Source organism: Tyto alba, unplaced genomic scaffold (assembly GCF_018691265.1).
Source record: "Tyto alba isolate M040663 unplaced genomic scaffold, T.alba_DEE_v4.0 Super-Scaffold_18, whole genome shotgun sequence".
Taxonomy (NCBI): domain Eukaryota; kingdom Metazoa; phylum Chordata; class Aves; order Strigiformes; family Tytonidae; genus Tyto; species Tyto alba.
The window spans coordinates 6,739,560-6,765,642 of NW_024881280.1; the positions used below are offsets into that span (position 1 = coordinate 6,739,560).

Below are 26,083 nucleotides of genomic sequence, written 5' to 3' on the forward strand. Positions count from 1 at the left end.
TAACAAGGATGTGAAAAAGAATAAAAAAGCTTTAATTTAAAAATTAAATTAGAGAATAAGCAAGAAGCGCTTGTGCCCTTTCCATACCCCGCGCTTTGTATGGCTCCTCCTGGCCGCTCTCGCCCTGGACGGAAATCCTCATACCTGCACAGAGCCGGCTCTTGCTGCCCCGAGGAACGCAAAGGAGAGAACAGCGGCGACTGCAGCAGCAACTGGCCTGGAGAGCCTCCAGGGCCACCAGCAAAATCATCCGAGAGGAAGAAAGGATTGAAAAAAAAAAAAAAAAACAAAAAAACAAAAAACCCCCAAACCAACCCAGACACCCTAATCATTGAACTCTTACGAGAAAAGTATTAAATAATTTAAATAGCGTGAGGAAAGCAATGCATCCTCTGTGCTCCAGTGTGTGCTAGCGGTGGAACAGTGCCCGGCCACGCGGCTCCCGGCGCGGGGCTCCCGCCACAGCGCTCAGCTACGGCCTCCTCCAGTGTCAACCACATCCCTGATTGTCGATGGCAACGTCTGCGCTGCCCAGAGCTGGGGGGTGAGGGGGGAGCAGGGTGACACCCCACCCCCCCACCACCACCTTGCGCTGCTGCTTTGCCCGGCGCGATGGTTCACAGCCCCGTGAACTGGGGGGGGCCCAGCTGGTGCCCCCCGCACCACCCAGTAGTAACTGGGCCAACCCCACTGGGGACTCTGCATCCATACGGATGGGGAGTAACAATATCCCCGGGCCAGGGGTGGCTCCCCTGTACCGCGGGAAGGCCGCTGCTCCGAAAAAAAAAAAAATACAACCCCTCGGCCGCGCCGCAGCAGCTTGACCTGCAGGCACTGCCTGATCTCTCAGCTGGCACCTTCCGTTTTATCTCCGGGCAGCCCTTTGCTGGGCTGCAGAGGCTTGGGTCCCTCGGGCCGGGCTGCGGCGGCGGGCCGGGGCAGGCGGCAGGCCCTGCGCCCCTCCCTTCTCCGGCGTGCTGCGAGCACCCCACAACCCGCTGTCCCCCCCCGGGGTCACAGGCTCCTCTCGGCCGTGAGGTATTTGAGCGCGGCAGCCCCGTAGCGCCGCGACAGGTCCTGGTGGAACTCCTCCCGCAGCGTCCGGAGGCAGCCCCGGTACCCCGCGCTCAGGCGAAACTTGGAGATGTCGAAGCTGGGGGCGTGGGGCATGTGGATCATGAAGGCGTTGGGCAGGACCAGCAGCTCGTACTCCTGGAGGAAGGGCAGCAGCCCTGTCAGCATCGGTTTGGTGGTACCACCACGGGCCCCCCCCCCCTTCCCCCCAACACCCAGCAGCTCCAGGGGGTGCCGGCAGCGGCCCCTTCACCCACCTGCGCATCCAGCTCCATGATGTGGGACACCTTGTTCCAGCCGAAGCCCACGAACCTCTGGTCGTACTTGGGGCAGTCTCGCCTCACTACAACGTAAGGCTCGAAGTCTGGCTGCCACGCCACGCGGTACGGCACGGTGGCCGTCCGCCACTTGGCATAGTCCGTCGGGGCATGGCCCTTCGGCCACACGTGGTACCTGCTCAGAGAGATGGAAATGAGCGATCGGGGCAAGCTGGCAGCTCCCCGAGACGGAGGGACGAGGCGGGGGATCCTCTGCGCCGGCTGCCCCACGGCCCCAGGGCACAAGGGTACCGAACCAGCTTGTGCTGGGGGTGAGAGCCCCGTTGGCTGGCGGGGAAGCCCCAGTCCCTACCTGAAGGTGTAGAGGGAGCCCATGTCCAGCATGGAGAGCAGCTCTGCTTTGGATTTGGGGAAGGTCAAGCGGTAGTGCAGGGTCTCGAACGCCGGCACGATGAGAGCTGCCTTCCTCCGGGGCAGCTCCAGCTGCTGGATGGAGTTCCTGCGGTGCGAGGAAGGGGGTGAGGTCTCCCAGGCTGCGAGCCGTGGTCACAGCCTCCTTTCCTCAGCCCCTCCAACCTGCCCAGAAGGGTATGAACGGGTTTAGGCACTTTGTACTGGTGCCACGCAGGGGCGGAAGGAGCGGGGAGGCCCTCACTGCCACAGCGACTTCCTCGTCCGCCGGCGTCTGGCAAAATCAAGAGCAGGATCCCAAGGTTGAACACAAAGGAAAGACCTTCTGCACGTCGAGAACTGCTGCCCGGGGTGTTTCCTGCAAACCCAAGTGCCTGGGGAGCCTGGCAGACTGAGCAAGAGCCGGCTGGAGAAAGCCTTACCTGAGGTAATCGTAGAGGCCATACATTGGCAGGAAGTCAATGTCCGTCAGAAAGACGTACGGCGTCTGCGTGTTGGCCAAGGCCACGTTGCGCAGGAGGTTGATGGGGTAGAACTGCCCCTCCTTGTAGACGACGTGGTAGGCGACGTTGCGGCGGGCGCTCAGCACCTCCGAGGCCTGGGCGTAGCGCAGGAACTGCTGAGCCTCCGCGTCCGACATGTACAGCGCCAGGCTGACGGGGCCCGGCCAGTGCTTGCAGATGGCCTCCAACATCTGTAGCCTGCGGAGCAGAGGGCGCTGCGTGAGCGGGAGACCGGCTGCCTGCCCAGAGGAGAAGACCCCGAACCGGGGGCTTGCCAGCCAGCCCAGGCGAGTTCAGGGGCGGAGGGGGAGGAATTGCTGCTCCTCGCTGCAAAGCGCTGCTGTGGGGGTGAGGAACCCACGTTTCGCGCGTATTCCTGGCAGCTCCCGAGCTGTGGAAGCCACCCCTGAGGGGCGGAGGTGCGATCCGGCCGCCCACCAGCTCCACCAGTACCTGTCCATGGAGAGCTGGGCCACGAGGGTGACGTCGGTGGGGCTGGGCAGGGCCAGGAACTCGTACTGCAAGAAGAAGAGGTGGACGCGGTGCTGCGTGAGGTGCTGCCGGCGGAAATCGTAGCAGGGGTCGTCCTCGTCCAACTCCTCCAGCGCCTGCTGCAGCTGCAACGCCGCGATGGTGAGGGAGAGCGGGGAGCCCCAGCGGGGAGCTCCGGGGCCGGGGGCAGAGTCGGCATCGCCTTTACCTGGTTGCTGGGTGGGCTGGGGAGGCTGGCACAGCCGAAGAGCTCCCTGCGCAGCAGGTTCCCGTCGTACTCCAGGAAGGTCAGGTAGAGGTTGCGGAAGAACTCCACGTGCTTGTTCTTCACCCGCAGCTTCTTGGGCGAGTTCCAGTGGATCACCTGAGTGCGTCACCCCGCGGAGGGGAGGTCAGCAGCACAGCTCCCCAAGCCCCCCGACACTGACTCCCCCAGACCTCCACCGTCCTTCAGGCCCTCCCCAGCCTCAAAGGCAGCAAACCCCACCGTCCTGGTTTCGACTGGGATAGAGTTCATTTTCTTCCTAGTAGCTGGTAAAGCGTGTTTTGGATTCAGTGTGGGAATAACGCTGATAACACGCCGGTGTTTCAGCTGTTGCTAAGTAGCGCTTATCCTAAGTTAGAGGTTTCTCAGTTCCCCGTGCTCTGCCAGCGAGGGGGTGCACAAGAAGCTGGGAGGGAGCCCGGCCAGGAGAGCGGAGCCCAACTCACCAAAGGGATATTAAACTGGGGGGAGCGGGCCGGGAGGGGCCGATGGCTGCTCGGGCATCGGTCAGCGGGCGGTGAGCAATTGCACTGTGCACCCCTTGTTTGCTTTGTTTTTCCTTTGGTTTTATTTTTCTCTCTTTTTATTATATCCCTTTTTACTACTATTATTTTATTATTACTATTGTTATTATATTTTATTTTAGTTATTAAACTGTTCTCATCTCAACCCATGAATTTCAGGGTTTTTTTTTTAATTTTTTTTTTTTCCCCCCAATTCTCCTCCCCCATCCCACTGGGAGCGAGCGGCTGCGTGGGGCTTAGCTGCCGGCTGGCCCTACGCCACGCCACCCACCTTGAGATCGGAGACCTCAGTGTAGCACTGCTCCGAGCGGGTGTGATCCGAGAGCTGCACGTTCCAGAAGCAGGGCAGCCGGTACACCAGGGCCGGGTCCTGCTTGATCACCGCGTTAAAGATGTCCTAGGAGAGGAGAGGTGGGTGAGGAAGGCAGGGTGGCAGGGCAAGGCTGAGCAGCCCGGAGGAGGGACCGTTCGTTACCTGATCGGCCAGCGAGGTGGAGAGCATGCTCATCAGCTCCCGCTCCGCCGTCAGCCGCCACATCTGCTCCCAGCCCAGGCGCCGCAGCCGGTCGAGCAGGAGCAGGATCACCCCTGGGTCACCGAGGGAGCACCCAGCCGTTACAGAGCCGGAGCACAGCTCTGCGCCCACCCGCACGACCCCCCCCCACCCCGCGCCCACCGGACCCTCCTGCCTCGCCTCAGCCTTCCCCAGCCCCCTTCTGCCTCCGCGGGATGAACCGCCGGGCTGCCAGGACCCACGCTCACCCGTGTTGAAGCCACGTCCCAGGGCCGGCCACGGCTTGTGGTTTTTCCACAGGTTGCCCAAATACCAGTCGCTTTGGTTCTCCACCAGCCCAATTGCCTGCTTGTCTGCGGAAAGAGAGGGGGACGTGGACGCAGCCCCCCCTCCCTTGCCATAGGTTCAGAGGGGCCAAGCGAACCCCACTGTGGCAGGCGGCGACTGCCACCCTGAGCCCAGCACCCACAGCCCTGCCAGCACCCCGTCCTCACCAGAAAACTTCCCGAAGACAGCCCAGAGCTCAGCGATGTCGGTGGCGAAGGTGATGTCGGTGTCCAAGACGATGACCTTGGAGAGGCTGGAGGGCAGCGCCTTGGTAAGCGTCAGCTTCATCAGCCCGTAGATGCCGGAGTAGTGCTTGTTGGGGATCCACGACACCTCCGGCTGCAAGGCGGACACGGCCTCAGGGCTGGGCAGAGCCGTGCCCTTCCCCTGCCCGGGCAGGAGGTCAGCAGAGGGGCACAACCGAGCTGTGGGGCCGGCAAGCCTGGAGCATCTCCTCCAGCAGCACCATCGGCAGCCACACGCCTCTCCCCCAGGCCCTTCAGGCGCACGCTGGCTGCATCTCCTCCTCCTCTGCTCCCACCCTGGCACGGCTCTTCCTCCGGCCACCAGAAACCCCCACCTGAACCCCAGGGTTTCAGTGCTCGGGGGAGGACCCAGCTCCGCCGCAGAGGCACTGCCACCCCAAGGGGCCTCCCCACCCTTCCAGCACCAGCCCTGCGCCCCCTTCCTCAGTTGGACCAGAAAGGGGAGCCAGTGAGCGAGGGACCGGCAGTAAAAAGAGTTAATAAAGCCCTTCCCGCTCGCTTGCCCCTCTCCGCTGCTCCCCTCAGCCCTCCAAGCACTGGAGTGGGGGGCAAGTGCCTGCCTTCAAGTCATCGGCGTCGTAGAAGCTGACGTGGACGGAGGGCACCATCCAGGACTGGAAGAGCGTCTGGAGGATCTGGTGGGCCACCGAGTCCGTGATGAAGTGGAAGTGGAGAGGGTTCTTCCTGCCAAGGGCAAGCGCAGCAGCCGTCAGTGCCACAGCAGGAGGAAGAGGACATGGTCCCCAGCCCTCCCACCCCTGCCAGGAGACAGGCATCAGCTGAGGGGGCAGACGGCGGAAAATCAGACACCTGGGGGAAACAAATCCCCCTCCGACCCTCTAAGCAGTGGCGCAGGGGGGCAGAGAAAGGCTCTAGAGCCCCTCTCCCGCAGCACTGTCCCCCCCGCAGCAGCTCCTCTGGGACCCCCGAAGCAGCACAGCACCTTCCCCTTACCTGTGGAAGAGGATGGATTTCACCAGGGTGACCACATCCCGGCTCGCGTTGTGCCCGGCGCACACAATCGCGACGTGCAGGAGCTGCCCAGAGACAAACGGAGCCGTTTTGAGACTGGACCCCCCCCCCCCACACACACACACACACCCCCGACAGGGGCCCATCAGCTCCTTCCCGGGGCCGTGCTATGGGGAGAGACTCCACCACCCAGCCCTTCCCCTGGGGAATGAGCCCCGGAGAGAGGTGGGGAGTCCTCTGGCTACAGAAACGAGGGGTCTGGCCTCCCTTTTCGGAGAAGCACGCCACCCTCGCCCCCCAGCTGCGACCTGCTGAGCACCATGGAGAGCCAGGATGAGGCCCCAGCCCCGCCATCACCCCCCTCCCCTCCCCTCCCCGCCGCGCCGCTGCCATCGCCCACCTCGCACTTGTGCACCGTCCGCTGCTTGGGGCAGGCCGTGCGGTTGCTCCCCTCGCCCCCGGGGGGTTCCCCATCCTCGGCGGGGGTCCCCCACCGCGGGCTGCCGTCGCTGCCCTCCTGCGCCTGGCCCAGCTGGACGCGGAGCTGCTGGTTCTCCTCCTCCACCCGGCGCACCCGCGAAGCCAGCGCCTCCCGCTCCACGTCCCGGCTCGGCTGCTCGCCCAGGCAGGGCGGCAGGAGGAGGAAGCGGCCGTCTGCGGAGGAGACACGGGGTACGCGATGGGTACGGCCCGGCGGAGGGGTCCCGGCACACCCCCCACCCCCCCCAAAAAACTGTGTGCCCAGCCAAGGGCGCAGCGCCGCTCCCCCCACCTCCTGCTGCACCCCTGGTCGCTCTGCTGCCTTCTGCTACTCTTCTCGCTTTATCTGATTCTTCCTGCAGGTTGTCAGTGGCGTTTGGGATGTGAATACAGCAACGCTCTTTATCCAATTTAAGGTACCCGCAGACCCCTTGTTCCCTAACTAACAGCGAGTCTAAGGCTAGCCTCTTTTGCGAAGTCATTTTAGCATTGGCTTGGCCTCGTTTGTTTGTAACTTAGAACCCTTTCTGAGCGGCTCTTGACAAGGTTTCTACTTGCCAAGTTAAATTTTCTATCAATATTCGATTTTCTAAAGCCGTTAGTCCTGGTAATAAGAAACTCTGGAGTCCCCAGTCCAGTTGTACTGCTTGTGGAAGGCCCTGTCCAAGTACCAAGATCTTTTTCTACTTCAGTATCTCTTTGAATTCACCCCCAATATTGGGCTTTGATTGGACTTTTTTTTTCCAGGTAGGACGTAAGGTCAATAATCCTAAGGTTACCTGTCTGGTTATTATACTAGGTCGTACCCGGGTAGTCCAATAACTATCTGATGTGATACGGGACGGAACTTCTTGTTTACAGTCTTCACTTGAAAAATGTTGTTTCTGGCAATATTCCTTTACCACCGAAGTAGAATTTCGGATTGATAATTTACTATGATTTAAAGCATTGGAGCATCTCCAGTTGGCTTTGCTGACATTACAGCCAGACTTCATGCCCCAATTAAAGCACCAATCTGTATCTCCCATATACTTCCAATACACTCCCAAAGGTCTGGTCCAAGTTTTAAGCTTTCTTCTAAGGTTGGTGGAGTCGCATTAGGCACTGTGTTACTGGTAACACAGAGTTTCAATAATCCTGCAGCCTGTCCGCCCGAGGCTGTTAATGCTACTTGCAGAAACTGAGCAGTTATCGGCTGTGATCCTTCGGGACACTGTTCCTCTGAATCTCTCCCAAATACTGTTCTATTATTCCCTGATCTCCAAGGGGTAGCATCTTGTAAAACATCACTACCTCTTTGTCTACGTTTATTCTCTTTGTCTAAGTAATAGGAAGCATCGGGCCATTTAAAGGCTTTCGTGATGTTATCATATTCCCCTAAGAAAGATGAATTTGTCGGTCTGATTCCCCATGGGATAGGCTGACTGGCTGACCGAGGAGTTGGAGTACATGCTGCGATACTGGTAAGATGACGCATTCTACCAAACCCTTGTGTTAAAGTCAGGATGGCCCTGGAAACGCCGAGCTCAGATAGACCCTGCAGAGCCCGGCATGGCCACAGAGCATCCCCTCAAGGCCTCGGCCTCCCCCTGCCCACCCTCCCTTGCTCCGAAGAGAAGGACCCACTCACATTCGAGGCTGCCCACGAAGAGGTAGAGCCAGGAGAGGAGGACGGCCAAGGTCACTGTGGCGAGCAGCAGCTTCAGCTTCATGCGCCAGGAACGCAACATGGCGTGCCGGCGGGACGCGGGCGGCGAGGATCAGGTGGGCAGCCCCAGCCCGGCCGGCCCCGGCATCCTACAGCCTGCCAGGGGCAGGGGAGGACGAGACCCCCGCTGTCACCAGCATCCCTGCAGCCCACGCACGCGTGGGTGCCTCCACGCCCGCCTGTGTCCCCCCCCCCCCCCCCCACCCCGTGGCATGGCCCACCCCCCCCCTCCCCTCCAGGACGCTGCCTGGGTGAGGCAGACACCCTGCACCCCTCCAGTGCCAGCAGCAGTGTCCCCTTCTGCTGGGACATCTGTCCCCCCCCCGGCTCCCCAGGGCTTGTCCCACCACGGCTGCACAGCCCTTGGGGTGCGGGGGCTTAAATATGGGAGGAGGCAAGGGGTCCTTCACGCCAGCTCTGCCCCTTGCTATCCCCCAGGACAAAGGGAGGGCTCCCAGAGAGGCGTGTCTGTCTGTCTGTCTGTCTGTGTGTGTCCCCCCCCACCCGCAAAGCGGGGTGGCCGGTTAGTGGCGCCCGCCCTTGGGAGGGAGCGCGGGTCCCTCCCCCACCGCCGCCGAAGGGGCCGGGACTGCTCTGGAGTCGCGGCCCCGAGGACGCGGCGTGGGAGCGCAGCCCACGCGTGGCGAGGCGAGGGGGGGTGCACGCCGGGTCCTTCCCAGCCCTCCTGCCGCCGGGGCGGGGGAGCGGGATCCCCCCAAACCCGGGGCTGCCGCGGGCCAAACGTCTCCTCCCCCCTCCACCCCCCACACCCCCCCCCCCAGCTACCTGCCCCGACGAAGTTTGGTGGAAAAATCCCAAACGCTTCAGTGAAACTTATTTCCCGCCGCTCAAGGAAGGGGGGGGGGGGGGGGGGGGGGGGGGGGAGGGACACACACACACCCCCCACCCCGCCTCCTCCCGTCTGCACCCAGGCCCATGATGGGGCCAATTTCCAGAGAGTCCTGCCCTGAGACCCCAAAGCACCGGGTGCCCAGGGCAGCCAAACATACACACCCACACCCACCCCCCCCCGAAATCCGGGGCACACCAACCCCTGCTCAGGATGTGAGCCCTCGGCCGAACATCTGGAGGCTCAACAAAAGGCGCCGTCGGGATGAATGAGCCGGATTAGGGTCTGCTCACCCCCCCCCCCCCAACTCCCCCTGCATGCACCCCATTGATGTGCAGATGCCCATGGGGCCGGCGGATCTTGGGGGCTGACAGCACCCTGAGCAGCCCCCCCCCCCGGGGCCAGGGTGCAAATGCCTCCCCACTGCAGGAATTACCAGGAGCAAGGGACACGCAGCAACAGGCTCGGGCTCTGCAAGGCCACCATGAGGCAACACAGCCGCCCCAATCCATGGGGTTGGGGGGGGAAATGCAGCCGAACCCCTGTGACAGCAGGCACGGCCCCAGAGGGCTGCACCCCTTTCCCCAGCACCACAGCTCCCTGCAACCGCGGCAGGGAGGAGGGAGCTGGCCCACGGGGGACAGCAGGCCCAGGAGCCCCTTCGTCACGGCCGTGAGCATCCCTGGCCCTGGCGAGGTCTCGGCCAGCCGGTCTCCACCTCTCCTGCCCGACCTGGGCAGCCCCCAAACTCTTGTGTTGGGCTCACGGCAGGGGCGGCGAGGCGAGATGAGGGAGGTCAGCCGGCACGGAGCGGTCTGGGAAGCCGAGGGACAGGAGAGGGACTTCCAACAGGAACGAAGGGGAGAGAAGTTGGTGGCAACCCCTCCTCCTCCTCCCACTTGCCCCCCGCGGCCCTTCTGAGGGGCCCCTCGCTGCAGGGAATGGCACTCTGTCCCCAGCACGCTACCTGGACAGCGATTTTGAGGGACAGGATGGGACCAGCAGCAGGGCAGTTGCCAAAGACCCAGAGACACCCCAGGACTCCATCCATCCCCCCTGTAGCACCCCCCCACACCCCTCCTGCCATCCCTTCTCCCCCTCCTCACCTGGCCGCTCACCTGCCCCCCCAGAAGGCGATCTCCTTCCCTGCCTTTCCCCTTCTCCTCCTCCCGGGGCGGCTGGCAGCCCACTGCTGCTGCTCCCTCCCGGCTCTGCCGTTCCCCGTCCTCCCTTTACTCCTCCCTTTCAGATCTGACACTTCCCCCCCCCCCCCCCGCTCCCCCCCGCATGCCCTGCGCTGGCCCCCCTTTCGGAGGAAGAAAGACCGAACAAAACAAGAGATTAAATTCGCTTTCTACTCAAGAGCCCCCAGCGCCAGGGGCACGGAGTTGCCCAAAGTAAACTGCGAGGATTCCGCTCTCCCTCCAGCCCCCTTCCCGCTCCCAGGCCTCAAACATCCCCCCTTCACGGCGATACGGGAAGCATCGGAATTATTTACCCCCCTACCCAGCACCTGCCTCCTCTTTTCCAGGGGCAGGTGCAGGAAGCTTTGTCCACCCGGAGAGACACTCGGGGGGGCTTTGGAAGGCAGCAGAGCCCACCCTGTTTCCCCCTTGGCTGGCAGAAAGGGGATGCATGGCCAGCCTGGGGTGCAAGCATGGCAGGGTTGGGGTGCAGTCCTTGCTACCCAGAGAGAAGAGATACCAGCCGCCGTCTGAGCAGTAGTCCCTCACCTAAAGAGGGTGCAAAGGCCACTGCAGGTTTAAAAGGAAAGAGCTGCCCCCCCCATCGCCCAGGCTGGCTCCAGCCCCCCCAGCCCAGGAGAACGGGGCTCCCCAAAGAGCACCAGCGTCCCCCAGACCCGCCCAGCGCAGCAGAAAGCGAGCAGGATGGCAGCGGGAGGAGCGGGGCTGGGAATGCTAACTATGCGGAGACGGGGGCTCTACCTGCAGCTCCCCCCCCCCTCCCCTTCTCCCGCCCGCGCCTGGCCCCAGGGCTGGGGAAAAGGCGTCAGGCTGCTTCCCCGGGGCCCCAGGGGATGGAGGAACCCCCTGCCCGCCTTGGTGGGAGCCTGCTGGAAGATGCCTGGAGAAGGCAGGGTGTAGTGGGAGGAGGCCTCCGCCGGCAGAGGGATTAGGATGCAAAACTGCCTGCATAGCAATTTAGATGAAAGGTAAATTGCCCCCCCCCCCCCCCCCCCTAACCCGAGGGCGAGCTGTGGCAGCAAGCCCCAGCCTGCCTCCAAAAAAACAGAGCAGCACCTGCAAAGGCAGCACCCCCCCCCCCTCCCCAAGCCCCAAGGCAAGGCCAGGCTGGGTCTCCTCCACCCAGGCACCACCAAAATCACTGCCCGGGGACACTCGCCTCCCCCCAGCCCGGCAGCTCTCGCTTGCCCTTGCAGGGAGCCCTTGGGTACGCCAGGCAGTTGCTCCCCAACAGCGCTTTTTTTTTGCCCAGCTCAGCCCCCCGGGGGCTGCCCCACTGCTCCTCTGAGCCCTTTGCTCCCCTGCCCAGCCCAGGGGCACACGGAGCTCAGCCCCCCCCACCCCGCCGTGGGTCTGTGCTGTCCCTGCCCCGGGGTACCCATCACAGAAGCGCTCCGGCACGGGAGGCAGCAGCCACGCAGGGCTTACCCACGCTCCTGGGAGAAGGCCAGAGCTCGGGCAGCTGCCTCCTGCCAACAGCCCTGCTCCTGGGGGGGGGGGGGGGGGGAAGGAAACCTTCTCCTGCTCCGGCTGACCACCGCCACCTCTCCGCACGCTTTTCCCGGCCTCCCTCGCCAGGGCCCAGCGCCAGGGTCCTCAGCCAGCTGGGGCAGGAGCAGGCAGTGCTTCTGGGGAGCGCAGGCGTTTTAGGATGTTCAGGGTGGCGGGGAAGGAGATGGCAAGCAGGAAGGCAGCTACGCGGCCTCGCCTCCCCCGTGGCACGTTAAAGGCACAGCGAGCGGAGGGCAAAGGCTCCCAAGCAAAGGCCACGGTGGGCGCCGGCAGCGGCTTGGCTCTACCCGTCCCTGCAGCCATGGCGCTGGGCCTCTCCGCCCTCCCTCGCACCGTCTCCTTGCTCGCGCCAGACAAGCACAGCCAGCAGTAAGATGAGAGGTTTCCCAATACCACCGGTTTCCGACCCCAGCGCGAGGGTGCAGGGCAGAAGTGCTGCTCGCAGCAGGTTATCCTCCCTTCCCCCCCCCCCCCCCCCCCCCGCCCAGCCGTGTTCTCCCCGGGAGCAGGGTGGCTCTTGCTTCAGCAGAGATCGGGGACAGAAAGAGGCACCCAGGTCCCTTCCCCTCGCCGGGACGAGACACCGGGGAAGGGGCAGGCAGGACCGCGGGCTCGCCTCAGGCCCGGACGCCCCAGCCCGCAGCGACGGCAGGGCGGTAGCCAGGGGACAAGGGGTGTCAAGCCAGCAGCGCTGGGCAGCTGCACAAACACCGGGTGCCCCAACCTCCCAGGCGTGGGCAGCAGCCCGAGGCTGGCTGCCCGCCGGCCACCCCTCCGCCCACAAGCAGCCGTCGCTCCCGGGATGCGGCACCCACCTTGCTGGCTCCCACCCCCAGAGCTGCCTATGTGCTGGCACCCCGCTCCTCCAATATCCCCCCCCCCTTTTTTTTTTTTTCCAGGGGCACCGCTCAGCCCGACCGGCCTTCGCTCTCCTCGGCTCGGCGACCATCAGTTAAAGTTGAGGGAGAGCTGGCAGCAGGAGCTTCAGCGTGTTTCCCCAAGCCCCGTAAGAGGGGAGCAGCCCTGTTTTCCCGCAGCAGGGTGGGCATCTCAGCCTGTTGTATCTCCTAAAGCTAACATGCACCTGCAGAGGGGACGCTGAGGCAGTCTGCAGGTCGCAGGACAGCACAGGCAGAGCCCCAAGCTCGCTGCCTCCCTCCTGTGTACCCCCAGGCATTACAAGTGAAGAGGTGGCCTGGCTGCTCCGGATAAAGAGCTGCAGAGCAGTCAACAGCAGAGTGATTTGAGAGCCACGCTGCCTGTCGTCTTACCTAGCTGTAGGCAACAGAAACAGCAAATCTCCCAGGCCTCCTTTTTGGAGCTGGGCGAGCAGCAGCGGTTTAGCTGACCAGCTTAGGCTGCCTCGGCGGGAGCGCAACACGGCAGCTTCCCGGGCTTGCAGGAGGTGAGAAAGAGCCCGACAGCCTCAGCGAGACTGGCAACTGAGAAAAGGCACCAGGCATTGAAGAGGGGCGACGGGGGGGGGGGGGGGGGGGACACGATCCCTTTTGCCTTTACAAAGGGGTGGGAGGGGACGGGCTGGTTCCTCCTTCAGCAGGTCACCTTTAAAGCACGTACCGCAGCACCCATCTGACAAAGTCCCTTACAATTCGGGGTCACCTCCCTGCCACACTCCCCGTGGCTGAAACACTGTCACTTGAGGTGGGGGGGCTGTGCCAGCCGGTGGGTGCCACACAGGCAGCGCAGAGCAGGCCAGCGGCAGGAATTTACAGAGGCGGAATGGAATTTGGCCAGAAGAGCAGGATTAAAACCCCATGCTCCGGATTACCATGCCATCCCTCCCTTCCCAGTCTCATGATAAGCAAAACTTCAGTCAGAATTTCACCTTCGTATTTCCGTGGAAAGAGCAACCTGGGGCAAAACAGCCCCATATTCTAGAGGCGGGATCAAGCAGTAGCTGCGGAGCTGGATACCAGCACACGAGCTGTGGAAGGTGACAATGTCCCCATCTCCCCACTGCCCCCAACACCACCAAGCTGTAGAGAAAATGTGAAGATCTTTCTGGGACAGCAGTCAACTGTGCCTCAAGTTCATTCTCATGCATCAAGCTCTCCTCGGGTCTCTAGGATTATCACCACACGCAATTCTGCTGCGCTAAGAGTTCAGCATTTTATTCTGCAAAGGTCACACTGAAAAGACATCTTCTCTTCTCTGACAGAAGCGTAGCGCTTGGGGAAGAGGAGCTAACAGTCTCTGAAGGGTGTTAGTTGAAGCTCTGAGCTTAGCTGAAGCAGGGACTTTCGTCACCAGAGGAAACAAGCAAGTTCAGGCTGGGTCTGACAGAGGAACATGCCTCGCTGCTTACCTCTCCATGCCTGAAACCCCAGGAATGCATCAGGGAGCAACTCCTCTTGGCAGGGACTCCGATCACGAGGCCTTGCTAGACACAGTCCGCTTTCGCGGCGCGGCAGTGCAGCCCGTCGCCCTGTCTGCAACCCGGCACCAGATTCAGCTGCCCGGCAGAGCCCCAGCTGGAGCCAACGCTGTGAAGGGCACACGGTGGGAGGCCGGTGCCACAGCAGAGCCTGCAAGCCTTCCCGTAGGAGGGTAAAGTCTACCAGACGTCCTGCAAGGCTTTCAACTCCGGCAGCTGCATTTAGCCACGGCGCCCAGGCTTAAGGCAAGAGCGGGGCCACCCAGCTAGCAATGGGGTCCCTAAGTGCTCTCACTCCTGTTAGGCTCCGGACGCAGCTGGAAGGATCCTCCAACACGTCTGCGGGGGCATCGGGGTGGTGGAAAGCAGGGTGCTGGCTTGCACTCCTCTGCATGGGCTGCATTTGTCCCTCACTGCAGCAGGGGACGGGCAGGACAGGCCCTGAAAGCTTGTGTGGGAGCCGAGCTGCAGCACACCAGACACGCTGCCCAGGACACCCACCCAGACACGCCAACACCACTGGCTGGGTCTCACCCCGGGGCTAGAAGCAAGGATCACCCCCCAGGAACTGCCAGCAAAAAGCCCCTCACCCGAGGGCTGTCCAACCCTCCAGCACAGCTCTGGAGCAGACCACCGTCCCCCACGATGCCAGGCTCAGGGTGAGGGAGCACCCTGCTTTTCCCACCCAGCCCATTCCCTGCAACAGCCTGGTGGGGTACGCCGGCCCTGCTCCAACCTGAACACCTGGAGGTGACCCCAGTGCCTCCCCCCACCCCGTGAGACCCCGCTGATGTGCTGCTGAGACACACACACCCCACACCCCCCCCCCCCCAAAGCTCCCAGAGGAGATACCTGTTCAACACACTGCTTCCAGCTTTACCTCCCTGGACTACAAGCTGTTGGATGCCAGGAGGGTGCTCAGCAGGTGAAATATCAACGCTGACCGGCCTTTATCTGGGCCTGATGGAGCCCAAGCCTGACCCAGGACAGCTGCTCTGACATTAACACCGAGGCTACAAAGTCCTGGATCGAATCTCTTCCCCATGCCCGCCGTGGCCAGCACAGCTGGGCACAGGAGGGGCCAAGCCTGGGCACCATGCAGGAGCACTACAAGGGGCAAAGAGGACCCTGGCTACCTCTTGAAACAGAAGAGGAGCAGCGTTTGGGCTGATCTCCATTTCCCTCCCCTCTGCTGGGCCCGGGTTTCCAATATCTGCATTTTTGCTGACGTCTGGGCTGCAGCTAATGGCCAGCTCCGAATCCATTAGGTTCGCTGTGTCCCGGTCTCCGGATGCGCTTCGGGCATCAATACCTGTTCACCCCACCATTTCCTGACGCTTCCACTGCCGTGGGCTGACGGCAGCTCCTGGGGTCAGAGCTGAGCAGGGTCAGCACAGCCGGGAGCTCCCGTTTCTAATCCAAGCCAGCCTGCAGCAAGCCCCTCTGCCAGCTCCAGCTCTGCCATCGGCGCAGCCGGAGCACCCAGCAGGCATCATGCCCCACACGGCAAAGGGGTGGGAATTCCACCCTCTGAACTACTCTTGTTTTAAGTTTCCAGCTAGTAGTGCCCGTGGGTAGGGACTAGGAGATTTGCACCCCCCCGACACACACACCCCCCAATCTCCCTGCTCCCTTGAAATGCTCTCAAACAACCCACTGCCCGGAGCTGCTCCCTGGTGGGACAAGGGAGACCATATCCCAGCACATCTGACCAGACCTAACCCCTACTCCATGCTTGTGGAGTCTGCATCATCTCATGCAAAATTAATTAGGTTAATTACAGAAAAAAAAAAAAAAAAAAAAAAAAAAAAAGAAAAAAGAGGCAAAGGGACTCCAACAACCCCAGACTGGCACTCTGTCTGGAAAAGTCCACAAGACGCATGACACTGTCGTCCCCCCCCTCCACCACCCCTGGGAAGGTGCCAGGGGCATGGCCCTGAGCCAGGCCCTCAGGTGCCTGCCGTGCATTGTCACCGGCGGAGCTGGGTAAGTGTTTTCGGCTGAATAGTTATTGATTGAAAACTGCAGTTTCCAGAGAGCTCAGAGCTATTTGCTACTTCACGACAAGTTTTGGACAAGAACAGAATGCTTTGTTTTCCAAGCAAAAAGTCTCAGTTTGCATTGTTTTGTTTGAAACTGAGCTGCGCTACATTTAAAAGAAAAGATAAAGGGTCTCTCAAACTTGGCTGTGTTGGTTTTTGGGTTTGTTTTTTTTTGTTTGTGTTGTTTTTTTTTTTTTTCCTTCCACTCCAGCTTTTCATTTTGGGCACTAAATCAAGCAATTAATTATTTGTTCAGCTCTGCTCTCCAGACAAACTGCGAGCATCACAAGCCAAAGGGCCAGAGCAGCTCTGCCCGAGAGGAGGGTGTTGGTGTTTTCTGTGCTGCAGGCTCCTTTCAGACCTCAGCTCCAGCTCCCTCCGAGGCCAAAGAGCACTCGCCCACGGGAAGGAGAGCAGGTCCCTGTGTGAGGAATGGCATGTGACCCACGGAAAAGGCATCCGCCTGCCCCAGTGGGCAGCTGTTCAGGACACACCACCGAGAGAGGTCACGGCCGCTGCTTGAAGGACATGACAGAACGTTGTGGTTTGAGCCCAGAGGGCAGCTGAGCAGCCGAAACCGGGAGATAGGAGCAGAGCATCCCATGCAAACTGCCCTCCCCAGTGCCAGCACATCACACCGAGGAACCTCACGAGTCCTGGCGGTACCTGGCACTGCAGCAGCTCTTCCAGACACCATCTCTCACAGCGCTGAACCCCGCTCTGGCAGCTGCGGCGGCCCTGGGGAGCCAGGCTCACACACGGGGCACCTGACAAGGAAAAGCAATCCTTTCCCTTCCCCTGAGTGAAAAGCAGCCTCGCCGCAGAGAAGGCCGACGCTCACCGAGAACCAGAGCTCACGGGTGCAGCCTGGTGCTGCTTCCACCAGCGACTGGCCCAAACTGGGAGCTGTGCTCAAGCAGCCACTCTCGTGTCTTCCTTGCCCAGAGCTATTCCTGGCACTGGTGCCCTCAGTGCCCAAGCAAGGCTGAAAGCAGAGCTCGTCCACAGAGGAATGGAACAACTGCACTATAAATAGCAAACCAGGACGGCTCAGGGCAGGCTCTAAAAAACCCAAGCAGCAATAGTGCTGTCCACTCAGGGTGCCCTGGGCGTTTTGTAAGACCTGAAGCGCTACCTGAGCTACAGAGGGGCTTACACATTGCAAATAGGCTCCGACAACACTGTGGAGGAAGAGCTGCTGGCTAGGCTAGGAGACTGAAAGCTTATCTGCAAAAAAGCATACAGGGCATTTTGCAAACTGGAAATGAGGTAGCGACTGATGGGGGCAAAAAAAGGAGGGGATGTGGATCCCAGTGGGGAAGCGGTTCCCAAGGCCAGGCGGTGGAAAGGAGAATGCTCCCAGCACCCAAACTCCTTACAGACCATTCCCAGCACTGCTCCCCTCCTCCTGCTCCTTGTGTTCCCATCCCTGAGGCTTCTCACACTGCTGAGCTAAATAACCCCTGAACTCGCACACCAAAGGACAAAGGCAAGGAAGAAACAGCATACCGCAACTCAGCCAAGCAGCAGATGAGTGGCTCAGGACAAAAGCTCACGTCTTCAGCAGTCCACAGCAACCAGCCTGCACCAGGAGCGGGACAGAAGCATAGGAGCTCAGCCCATCCTGTGACCATCAGTGTCAGGTTTCCCTCCTACCTCCAGCAAGAGTCTTACCCTTCCCGCCACACTCGTCCTCCCCGCTTCCTCTTCCCTGCTGGTGCCAAAAAAATCCTTTACCTTCCCCTTCACACTGACGGTGTATGTCCTGTAAAGGGATCTCAGCCTCCGCAGCTGAGGATGCGACCGGCCTCCTGCTCTCAGGGGGGAGCCCTGCGCTTTCAGCAGTGCCGCAGCACGGCTCCCCGGGGCCGGCACGGGGAGTAGGGGCGCAGGGGAGACAGTTGGGAACACGGGGAGAGGCGTGGGCGCACAGGGAAGGTGCAAGACCTGAACCGAATCAGCCAGCCTATCAACGCGCACACATGGACAGGGAAGCAGTTGCTTCCTCTGACAGAAAGTTTGGGGTTTTTTTTGTTTTTGGGTTTTTTTTTGGGGTTTTTTTTTTTTTTGTCAGAACAGGAAGATAGCACTTAAAAAAAAAAAAAAAAAAAAACCCAAAAAACAAACAAACCCCAAACCCTTCCTTTAGTGCTCACAGATCACTAAAACCAGCCAGGGCACAAGATGCAAAAGACAGCCAGTGCTGACTGCAAACCCACCTTGAGAATTTCGGAAGTCCACAGCTCACTTCCCTCCTCCCCCACAGCTCTCCTGTCACCCCTCGCCCTTCCTGCTCTGTGCAGCAAGCAAGAGGAGAGGTAGAGGTCTTGAGTTTGGCTGAGTTTCCACTCTGGGGACAGAAGCTCGATAACAGACTGGGCAGGATGTGAGCACCCGTTGAGGAAGAGGATTAGTAACCCCCTAATCTGCACATTTTTGGAGTCTAAGCACTTTACTCCGCTCTCTAATTAAACCACAGAGTGCAGAGATTGCCAGAAGGCGGAGAACAAGGAGGAAGAAGGAAAGGAAACAGAGGCTGTGGCTTAAAGGCTGTTCCTTGTGGCTTAAATGTAAGGGGGGTGGGGGGCGGTCACTGGTGGGGATGTATTTCACCTCAAGTGCTTTATGCCAGGGCTGCTGAGCACCCTGTTGCCTCCCCTGACCCAGTCCAGAGCAGGGCTGAGGGCGGGATGAAGGGGAAATCTGTGTGATGGCCTGGGGACGGCAAAGGAGGGAGCAAGGGGCTCCATCAGCCCGGACGAAGCTTTACCTGCGCCAGGCACCACTCCCCACCGGAGTCCCCTGCCTCCTGGGAAACAATCCGAGCGCCAGACCATGTTTGTCTCCACTTCACAGACCTGTCTGCACAGAAGAGCCTTGTTCAAGCGCTTATCTGGCTCCAGGCTGGGGAGGGGCCGGGGCCTCGCTGCCCTGGCACCCAGGCAGGACGTTCAGCTCTGCGCCGGGCTTGTTTGGGGCTGCCTGGCAGGGGAAACTTTCCTGGCACAGGTAAAGAGGGAAACCTTTCACCGCAGCCCATGACAAGCAAAGCAGTTCAAATAATGGCCCCGTTCCCTCAAGCTGCGTTCAGGTCCACGTGCCTGGGCTGAGAGGAGGCAGCAAGCCCGCGCCTCCGCTCCTCGCCGCTGGCACTTCAGCACGAGTGGGGACAGGGAAACCGCCTCAGCCCTGGGGACAGGAGCTCTCTGGGCTGCAGCACGCCATGGCCCCGCAGCACAGGGAGCAAGGGAGCTGGGAATAGGAGTGCTGGGGAAGGGCCTCACCTCCCAAAATGCTCTGCCCCACCAGACTGAGGCATGGGGGGGGGGTGGGGGGTGTGTGTGCGTGTGTGCAGGGGCTGCCTGTCACTCCAGCGTCCCTCTCTTCCCTCGCTCCTATTCTCTGGAATTCCTCTCTTCTGTTTGCTTTGTTTCAGCCCTCAATGAACAGGAAGAAAAGGGAAGGAGCCTTGACAAATCCGATCAAGGCGCAGACGCGCTGAGGCTCCCTCCTGCTGGCATGCCAAGCCCTGCACTAATGAGGGGTAGAGGAGAGAGAGGTGGCCACTGCGAACAGTGGCCCGACAGAAACACTTGGTGTAAGGGACAGAGGGAAAAGAAGCGGCGAGGGCAGAACAACGCCAGCACAAGCTCCCAGCTGTCAGAAGCGGGGGTTCTTCCCATCTCCCCGGGCCCAGGGAGCTTGTTGCAGCTCCTCAGCCCAGGTCCCAGTCACCTACTGCCCACTACACTACAAACAAGCAATAAGCCATAGTAGTGTCTGGGGAGAAGGATCCAGACGTGCACATTCAAGGCAAGTTCAACTGAAACAGGCACGGAGATGGGAACACACTTTGTTCCAAGGATCGACGTGGGGCATCTGGTCTCTCCCTCCAGAAAACTGGGCCGGGGGGGCTTATAAGTGCCAGTGTTGTCTCCAGATCCTCCCTGCAGGTCCCAAATACCCACTAAGGGCCCAGTAGAGAGGAAACCCACAGAGCCAAGACCTTCTGTCACGCAATTATCCCCAGTTTACCCCTTCAGATACAGAAGCACTAAGACAGGAAGGGAGCGAGCACATGTAAACCATTTACTTAACAAACAGGATAACTAACCTTTGGAGGCTGCCAATGTTGCGGGGGTACCTGGGAGCTGCTGGAGAAGCTGGCAGGGTCTGGTGGTGGCTGTGAGGACACCCTTTAACCAGGGATTCTCAGCCTGAAGGGCAAACAACACATCTCAGCTGTACTTCAGGGTTTTGGAGCTCGCTGTCACCTGAAACCCAAAAGACAAATGGTCACATGGAGACGTACTGCATAAGAGAGCTCTGGGGACAGGCTCCTGCACAGCCAAGAGTGTCACAGATCAGCAGCACCCAACACCTTGGTCCCGTCCCTTTCCTCCAGCCTGTTACAAAGCACAGCTCAGTGTCACCCAAGGCTTCCCAGACAGCCCATGGGAGAATACTTGCATGCTGCATGTTCCGAGTCCCAGATCACTGCGCTGCCCTGCAGCACGCTCCCCACCCACGCAAGGAACACTGTACACGTGTCCCCAGAAGTGCTGGCAAAGCCACAGCCACCGTGCTCCACCGCAACACACGTGAGGCCCCACACTGACTCTTCAGCAGGATGAGGATCTGGGGGAGGGATGCAAGTTCCCGGGCCCCCTCCCAAACATCGTAGCAGCAGCGTTTAGCTTGTGAGGCAATGAAGGGATTAACTATCCTGTCCAGTAACCTGAGCCCCTGCGACATACCCTGGGCAGTCCCAGGAGAGGAGTCAAGAGAGTCCAACCAGATAGACACACAACAGGGAGAGAAAAGGGAGGCAAAAACAACCATGCAACTTGCGCTGCAGATAGCAGAGCAGCCTGCACGTATCACTCCTCCTCCTTGGCTGGGAGCTTGCCAGTGCACTCCCTTCCTCCAGCTCCCATGGAGTTTGGCACCCACACCCCACAGCTGCAGGCTGGAATGGATGAGTCCTTCTCCCAGGAGGTTACAGGGATCATCACCTCCTTATCCAGAGAAAGCCCGAACCAGAAGCACAGAGCCACGCGAATAAGTTGGGGTAAATGAAGCAGAGAGGAATCAGGAGTTTTGATTTAAAGCCCCTCTCTATCCACAATCCACACATCATTGCTGCGAGACGCAGGAGGAACGGGACCTTCAAAGCAGGTAAAACCTACCAAAACCATCTTTGTGGTCTGTCCCACCTGTTTTAAAACCCCAAACAGAGAAGTAAGCGTGCAGCGTGCTGGGCACCAGCCCCATTAGGGCTAAAGGACTACACCACAGCAAACCCCAGGTCAGCCTGGCACAGCACAATACAAAACAAGGGAGGCAACATCAATCCCAACAAGGGCTGGAAATAAGAAATAATTCACAACCGCTGCTACCTGAACAGTGAAACCCAGAAACTCAAATGAAGAAGTACAGCACCATAATTGCCCGGCAAAACCCTTCTCCAGCAACAAAGCATGACACTACTACTGCTTTGTGAGTCTCCCTCAGTATCTGGCTACAGGGTGGCAGCCAGTGAGACAGGACACGTATGGATGCTACAGCACACGTCAGGAAACGGACGTCCATCCCCTCCATCACCCCCACTCCGCTTGTCCTCATCTGTCAGCTCCCACCTCAGACCAAAGGGGTCTAAGGAACCTCAAAGACAGATACTTCTGGAGCAGGGGGGACAGGTTATGAACCAGGATGCCAAATCCACCCGGCACACGTCCCTTTTGCAGTCACAGCCCTCCCTCTGGTGCTACCAGAGCCCTGCGTTTCCAGGGAGCAGCTCAGCAGGTAAGAGCCAAGCCCCTGCCACCCACCTGGGATAGGAAGCAGAAGCCGCCGGCAACAAGACCGAGTAGTTTCAGTAGCAAAGAGCTGGAAAAAGCACAGGCATCTTCAGCAGAGCTAACACTGAGTGGGGAGAGCCAGGCACGTGCCTGCCACACGCAGCAAGCAGGACCCACCACGGCACGGCCACCAGCGTCACTGGGAAAGCAGCTTTCAAGAGCCTCAGCTCCAGCGTGGAGCCCACGTCCAACGGGTGCAACCCGGCCACCTGCAGTTCCTGACACAGCACCGCGCACGGGACCTGCAAAGACCCGCAGCGTGGTGGCACCCATCCCCAGGCCCGCTGCCTCCTCCAGGTGGGGTCTGGGGAGCCAGGGTGAGGCTGGGGGAGAAGGCAGATATCACAAACCACAAGCAGTTGCCCCCCCTCCTCACCCAAAAGCAAGTTGCAGCAGCCTCTCCCTCAGGGCCCAGCTGCATCTCTCCCTTGGAGCGTTTCCATTAACTCAGGCCACCAGAGAACTGCATGTCCAGAAGTTTTTTCCAACTACATCACAAGGTTATTAAAAGACACGGCCTCTCCCGCTCAGCCTGTAGCGGAGGCAGATTTGGGATATTACAGGAGACTGCACATTGCTAATGAATCAGGGAAGGGAGTTACCCAAATAACAGCCTGGGGCTCTAAATGGCTTTCTGGAAAAGGCATCTGGAGGCAGGAGGCAGTCACTGTCTCACAGCAGGGCTCTGCACACATTGCCAGACGTGTCGTTCCTCCTGGGAAGCCAAAAAGAGTCTCTCTCCTGGGATGCCAAGTCTCAGCTGAGCTGGGAAGGGCAGGGACACCCTGACAGAGAACAGCAACAAAATGCCTCCAAGTCAAAACACGCATTAAAAGACCCCTTAAGCCTGTTTGACCTGGGTTTCCCAACCCCTCAGACTACCGCTTCAAGCAAACAGACCTGTCAGCAACACTTCAGGAACTCAAGGACTACACCGACAACATCCCCTGCGAGCTGCTGCCTTTCCAGGCTCCAAGAGGGCTGTTGGAGATCAGAGGTGTGAGCTGCCACCACCAGCAAATGCCACGCTCGTAGCCTGATGTGCTTCGTTGCCCTTGTCTCCTCATTTGGACAGAGATTTGGAGCTCTCCTGAAAGGTGCTGGCCTCCAGTGAGATACCATGAGTGAATCAGGCCTTCCATTCCAGGCACGGCTCATGTGTCAGGGACTAAAATACTCCCCTTGGACATGCTTCTGCCTACAGGTTATTTGAAGTGAGTCACAATTTATCCCTAGCTATCCCAAAGTATTGGCTGAGCTCATCTAGAAGCAAAGCAAATAGACAGCCTCACCACGGTGTGGGAGCTGAGCAGGGCAGGAGAGGGTGACCCAAGGAGACAGGGCAAGAAAGGCCACCTCATCCCGTATCAGGACTGCTCCCTTCCAACCCCAGCTAGAGAGATCCACGTCCCTGACCTCATGCTGGCAGGCTCCTTCCCTCCCAGTGGCAGAAGGACAGCAGGAAAACATGGCTGGGGAGAATATCCACTTCCCCCACAACTACCAACCTCCCAAAACACAGGCAGGCATCGATATACTAAATCTATTCTCCCACACCCTGCTCCCCAGTTCTAACGCTGGCAGGTGCTGTAAGAACACATCCTCACCTACCCCGGCACCCTGCAAAGTATGTTTTGAGCAAGGCTTACTTAGGCTGAGCTGCCTCTGAGCCACGGCAGTGCTCCGCCCAGGGTCAGGCTCCCCAGAAATCTCACAGATCCGAGCAAAGAACGAGACGCTGGCAGCCAAGCAAGCTGGACTTCAGCACTGTACCCACCGACAGACTAGCAGAGCGTTTGCTTTTTTTTTGGTTTGCTTCTTTTCCTACCATTAGTGCCAAGCCTGAACCCCTCATCATCAGAGCACAGGATCTATTTGGCCTCAGTTACAGCCAGCGGATTTCCAGTAAGCATGAGCCCTCAGCACCAAGACTGATAATAAGTGCTAAGAAAGGAGCTGCTCAGAGATCTTTCCAGGTACAGTCGAAAGAGAAACTAACCCCTCAATCAAGCCCTTCACTTCCTACACGCGCCCCCCCCTCCAGGCACACCACAAGCCAAGGTGATTTAAGTCTTGCCTGGGCTCGTGGCTGCTCTGAGAAGCCACCCCTCCTACAGCGCTCCCTTGCAGCATATTTACCATAAAAAGTCAGCGTGATGCTACTCAAACTGTCCTCCAAACTTGCACAGTGGAGGAGGGAGGTGAACAGAAAGGGGGACAGGACAGACAGCGGGTGGGAAGGAGGCTGGGGGCTAGGGATGAAGGGGAAGCATCTGCCAAAAAGCTGCTCACTCAGGGACAGAGACACACTATCTAGCTATGCTGTTCAGAGCAGCCCAAGGACTTTGTGCATCAAGCTTCACCTCTGGCTGAAGACAAGGTGTCTTTGGCAGTGTCCTAGGCAGCCGGCTCTCAGATTGCTCTCTGGCAGAGCCGGAGCTTCTTCTTGAAGGAGAGCAGCTCCAGCAGTCTGCACTGGATATGCCCCTAGAGTCACCAGCAGCGCATACCAGCCCTCAGAAAGCCGTGCTCCAGACCTCTGCCGTGGGCTTCAGGTGCTACCTCACCCGCCTTGGTACTTAAACTGGCAGCTCAGCCACTGTGAAATTCAGAAGAGCTCACAGGTAGCGCTGCAAGTGAACGGAAAGTTGGGGGTAATCCCCGTGATCCCGACCAAAAAGGTTTGCTTAGCACCAGACACTTTGCCACCGGTATCTCGTGCCCTTTTTGAACTCGGCCTGCTGGAAAACAAATCCTCAGGGGAAGCCGGGGGAGAAGAGGAGAGATCAGAAAGGATGAAGTGCCTGCCCATGCAACTGTAATTCTTGCAGGGGAAGCTGCAGGCACACACTGCGTCCATTGTGTGGAGGTAACTGGACGGGAGGAAGGAGGGGCAGCTTGGCAGAGCTCTGTTTGCACTCGGGAGACCCGCGAGAGGCCACGGAACGCCTTCCTCACCCCCATCACCCCCTACCACCACCACCACCACCGCGCACCCTCCAAGGTTCAGCGGGAGGCAGCCGCCCAGCTGCACCACCGCCGATCTTTGCACCTCAAGGTGTGCCGAGGAGGGCCAGGCCCAGCACCGGGGAGGCCGGGCAGCACGGTGCTGGCCCCGTAGCCCTCCTCGTAGGGTAACGCCGCCGGGCTGAGCTGGAACGCAGTCCGTGGGGCCCAGCACCACTCGGCGTGGGGCGAGGAGGAAGGGGTCTGCGGGACCGAACGCAGGTTTGAGCCTTCTGCAACAGGCTGCTGCCAGACACGGGTCCCAAGCCTCCGCCTCCCGGCTGCGAAACGGGGGTTAATGCTTAATTAAAGTGCGGTAAAGACTCGAGGGTGACCGTGGCTGTGCAAATCCGGCACAGGATCCGGAAAAGAGCGGGGAAGCGCTGACAGCACGGCCCTGACCGCCTCCCTTCTTCACCTCGGCTCCCCCCCAAAACCCCCCCCCCCAGTCCCGGCCAGGGAGAGACGCTGCCACCCACGATAGGAGGTTGGCAGCCCCCCCCCCCCCTCCTCCCAAAAAAAAAACCCCTTTTCCCAGTCCCTGCCTGCAGTTTGCAGCCCTTTCTCCTGCCCCCCACCCAGCCAGCGGGCAGGGATGGTTCAGCCTTTGGAAAAAAGGGGGGGCTGCCCCTACCCCCCTCGGTCGCACCTCAGGCTTCCCGAAATCAAGCCCTCGGCAGGTGCGAAGAGGCGCTGGCTCCCCACTGCCCTGCCAAGGAGGGATCCAAACACGGTTCTGGGGTGCCCATCCGAGAAAATCCCCCCCCACACCCCCCGGGGCACTGGAGCTCCGGCACATCGGTGCCCACCGCCGCTGTCGTCCCGTGTCGCCCCCCCCCCCCCCCCCCCCCACCTCAACGCCACCGGGAACTTTTCACCAGTGTCGCCAGCAGCTCCCCCGAGCCGCCCCGCCGCCGGCTCCCCCCGTGGGGCTGGGGGCCAGCACTCGCCACGCCGCTAGTGGCCACCCCACCCCGGGCACGGCGCTGCCCGGCTCCCAGCCCCACGGACCGCCAGACCCACACGAAGGCCGCCCCCCGCCCCTCCTCCTCCCACCCTGTTGCAGCGCCTAAGGAACATCTCCCTCCTCAACACCCCCCCCACGCACCCCAAAAGCTGACCCGTACCCCAGCTCCTCACCCTGCGGCAACCACATCCCCCTATTTGGAACACCCACAACCCCTCACAGTCCGGGTCCGCGGCTCCCCACGCAGGCTCCCCTCAGCCTTCACAGAAGCCGGGGACCCCCCAATCCCGCACCCCTCTCCCCCAAAAAAATCCCGCCCCGTACCTGCCGGGCTGCCTCGGCGGCTCCCGCTCCTTTAACCGCCCCCCCCCCAAGCCCCGCCGCTCATCGGCCGCTCGGCGCTCGGCTGCCACGCCTGGCCCGCTCCGCTC

At 60.3% G+C, this 26,083-nt stretch overlaps 1 protein-coding gene across 2 annotated transcripts; it reads right to left on the reverse strand.

The window, feature by feature from the left end:
• On the reverse strand, nt 1–26,073 carry LARGE2 (LARGE xylosyl- and glucuronyltransferase 2). Of its 2 annotated transcripts, XM_042790650.1 has the most exons (16): nt 25,977–26,073; nt 19,933–20,092; nt 7,737–7,910; nt 6,027–6,280; nt 5,609–5,691; nt 5,215–5,338; nt 4,556–4,727; nt 4,310–4,414; nt 4,023–4,135; nt 3,819–3,944; nt 2,967–3,122; nt 2,720–2,883; nt 2,186–2,464; nt 1,705–1,851; nt 1,332–1,527; nt 1–1,212 (listed from the first exon to the last, which is right to left on the reverse strand). In XM_042790650.1, the coding sequence occupies exons 3-16, from the start codon at nt 7,834–7,836 to the stop codon at nt 1,015–1,017; spliced, it is 2,217 nt and encodes a 738-aa protein (XP_042646584.1). In that variant the 5' UTR covers nt 7,837–7,910; nt 19,933–20,092; nt 25,977–26,073; the 3' UTR covers nt 1–1,014. The 2 variants fall into 2 exon arrangements, with proteins under 2 accessions (XP_042646584.1, XP_042646585.1); XM_042790651.1 differs by lacking the exons at nt 19,933–20,092; nt 25,977–26,073 and adding an exon at nt 18,589–18,684.
• Between the last annotated feature and the right edge of the window lie 10 nt (nt 26,074–26,083).

Bases quoted from the DNA above. Each gene is read 5' to 3' on its own strand.
- LARGE2 (XM_042790650.1), bottom strand. From the start codon at position 7,836: ATGTTGCGTTCCTGGCGCATGAAGCTGAAGCTGCTGCTCGCCACAGTG. The intron at 2,465-2,719 runs GTACTGGTGGAG...TCTGCTCCGCAG, and splicing joins GCCCAGCTCTCCATGGACAG to GCTACAGATGTTGGAGGCCA. The intron at 1,528-1,704 runs GTAGGGACTGGG...CTCTCTGAGCAG, and splicing joins GGCTCCCTCTACACCTTCAG to GTACCACGTGTGGCCGAAGG.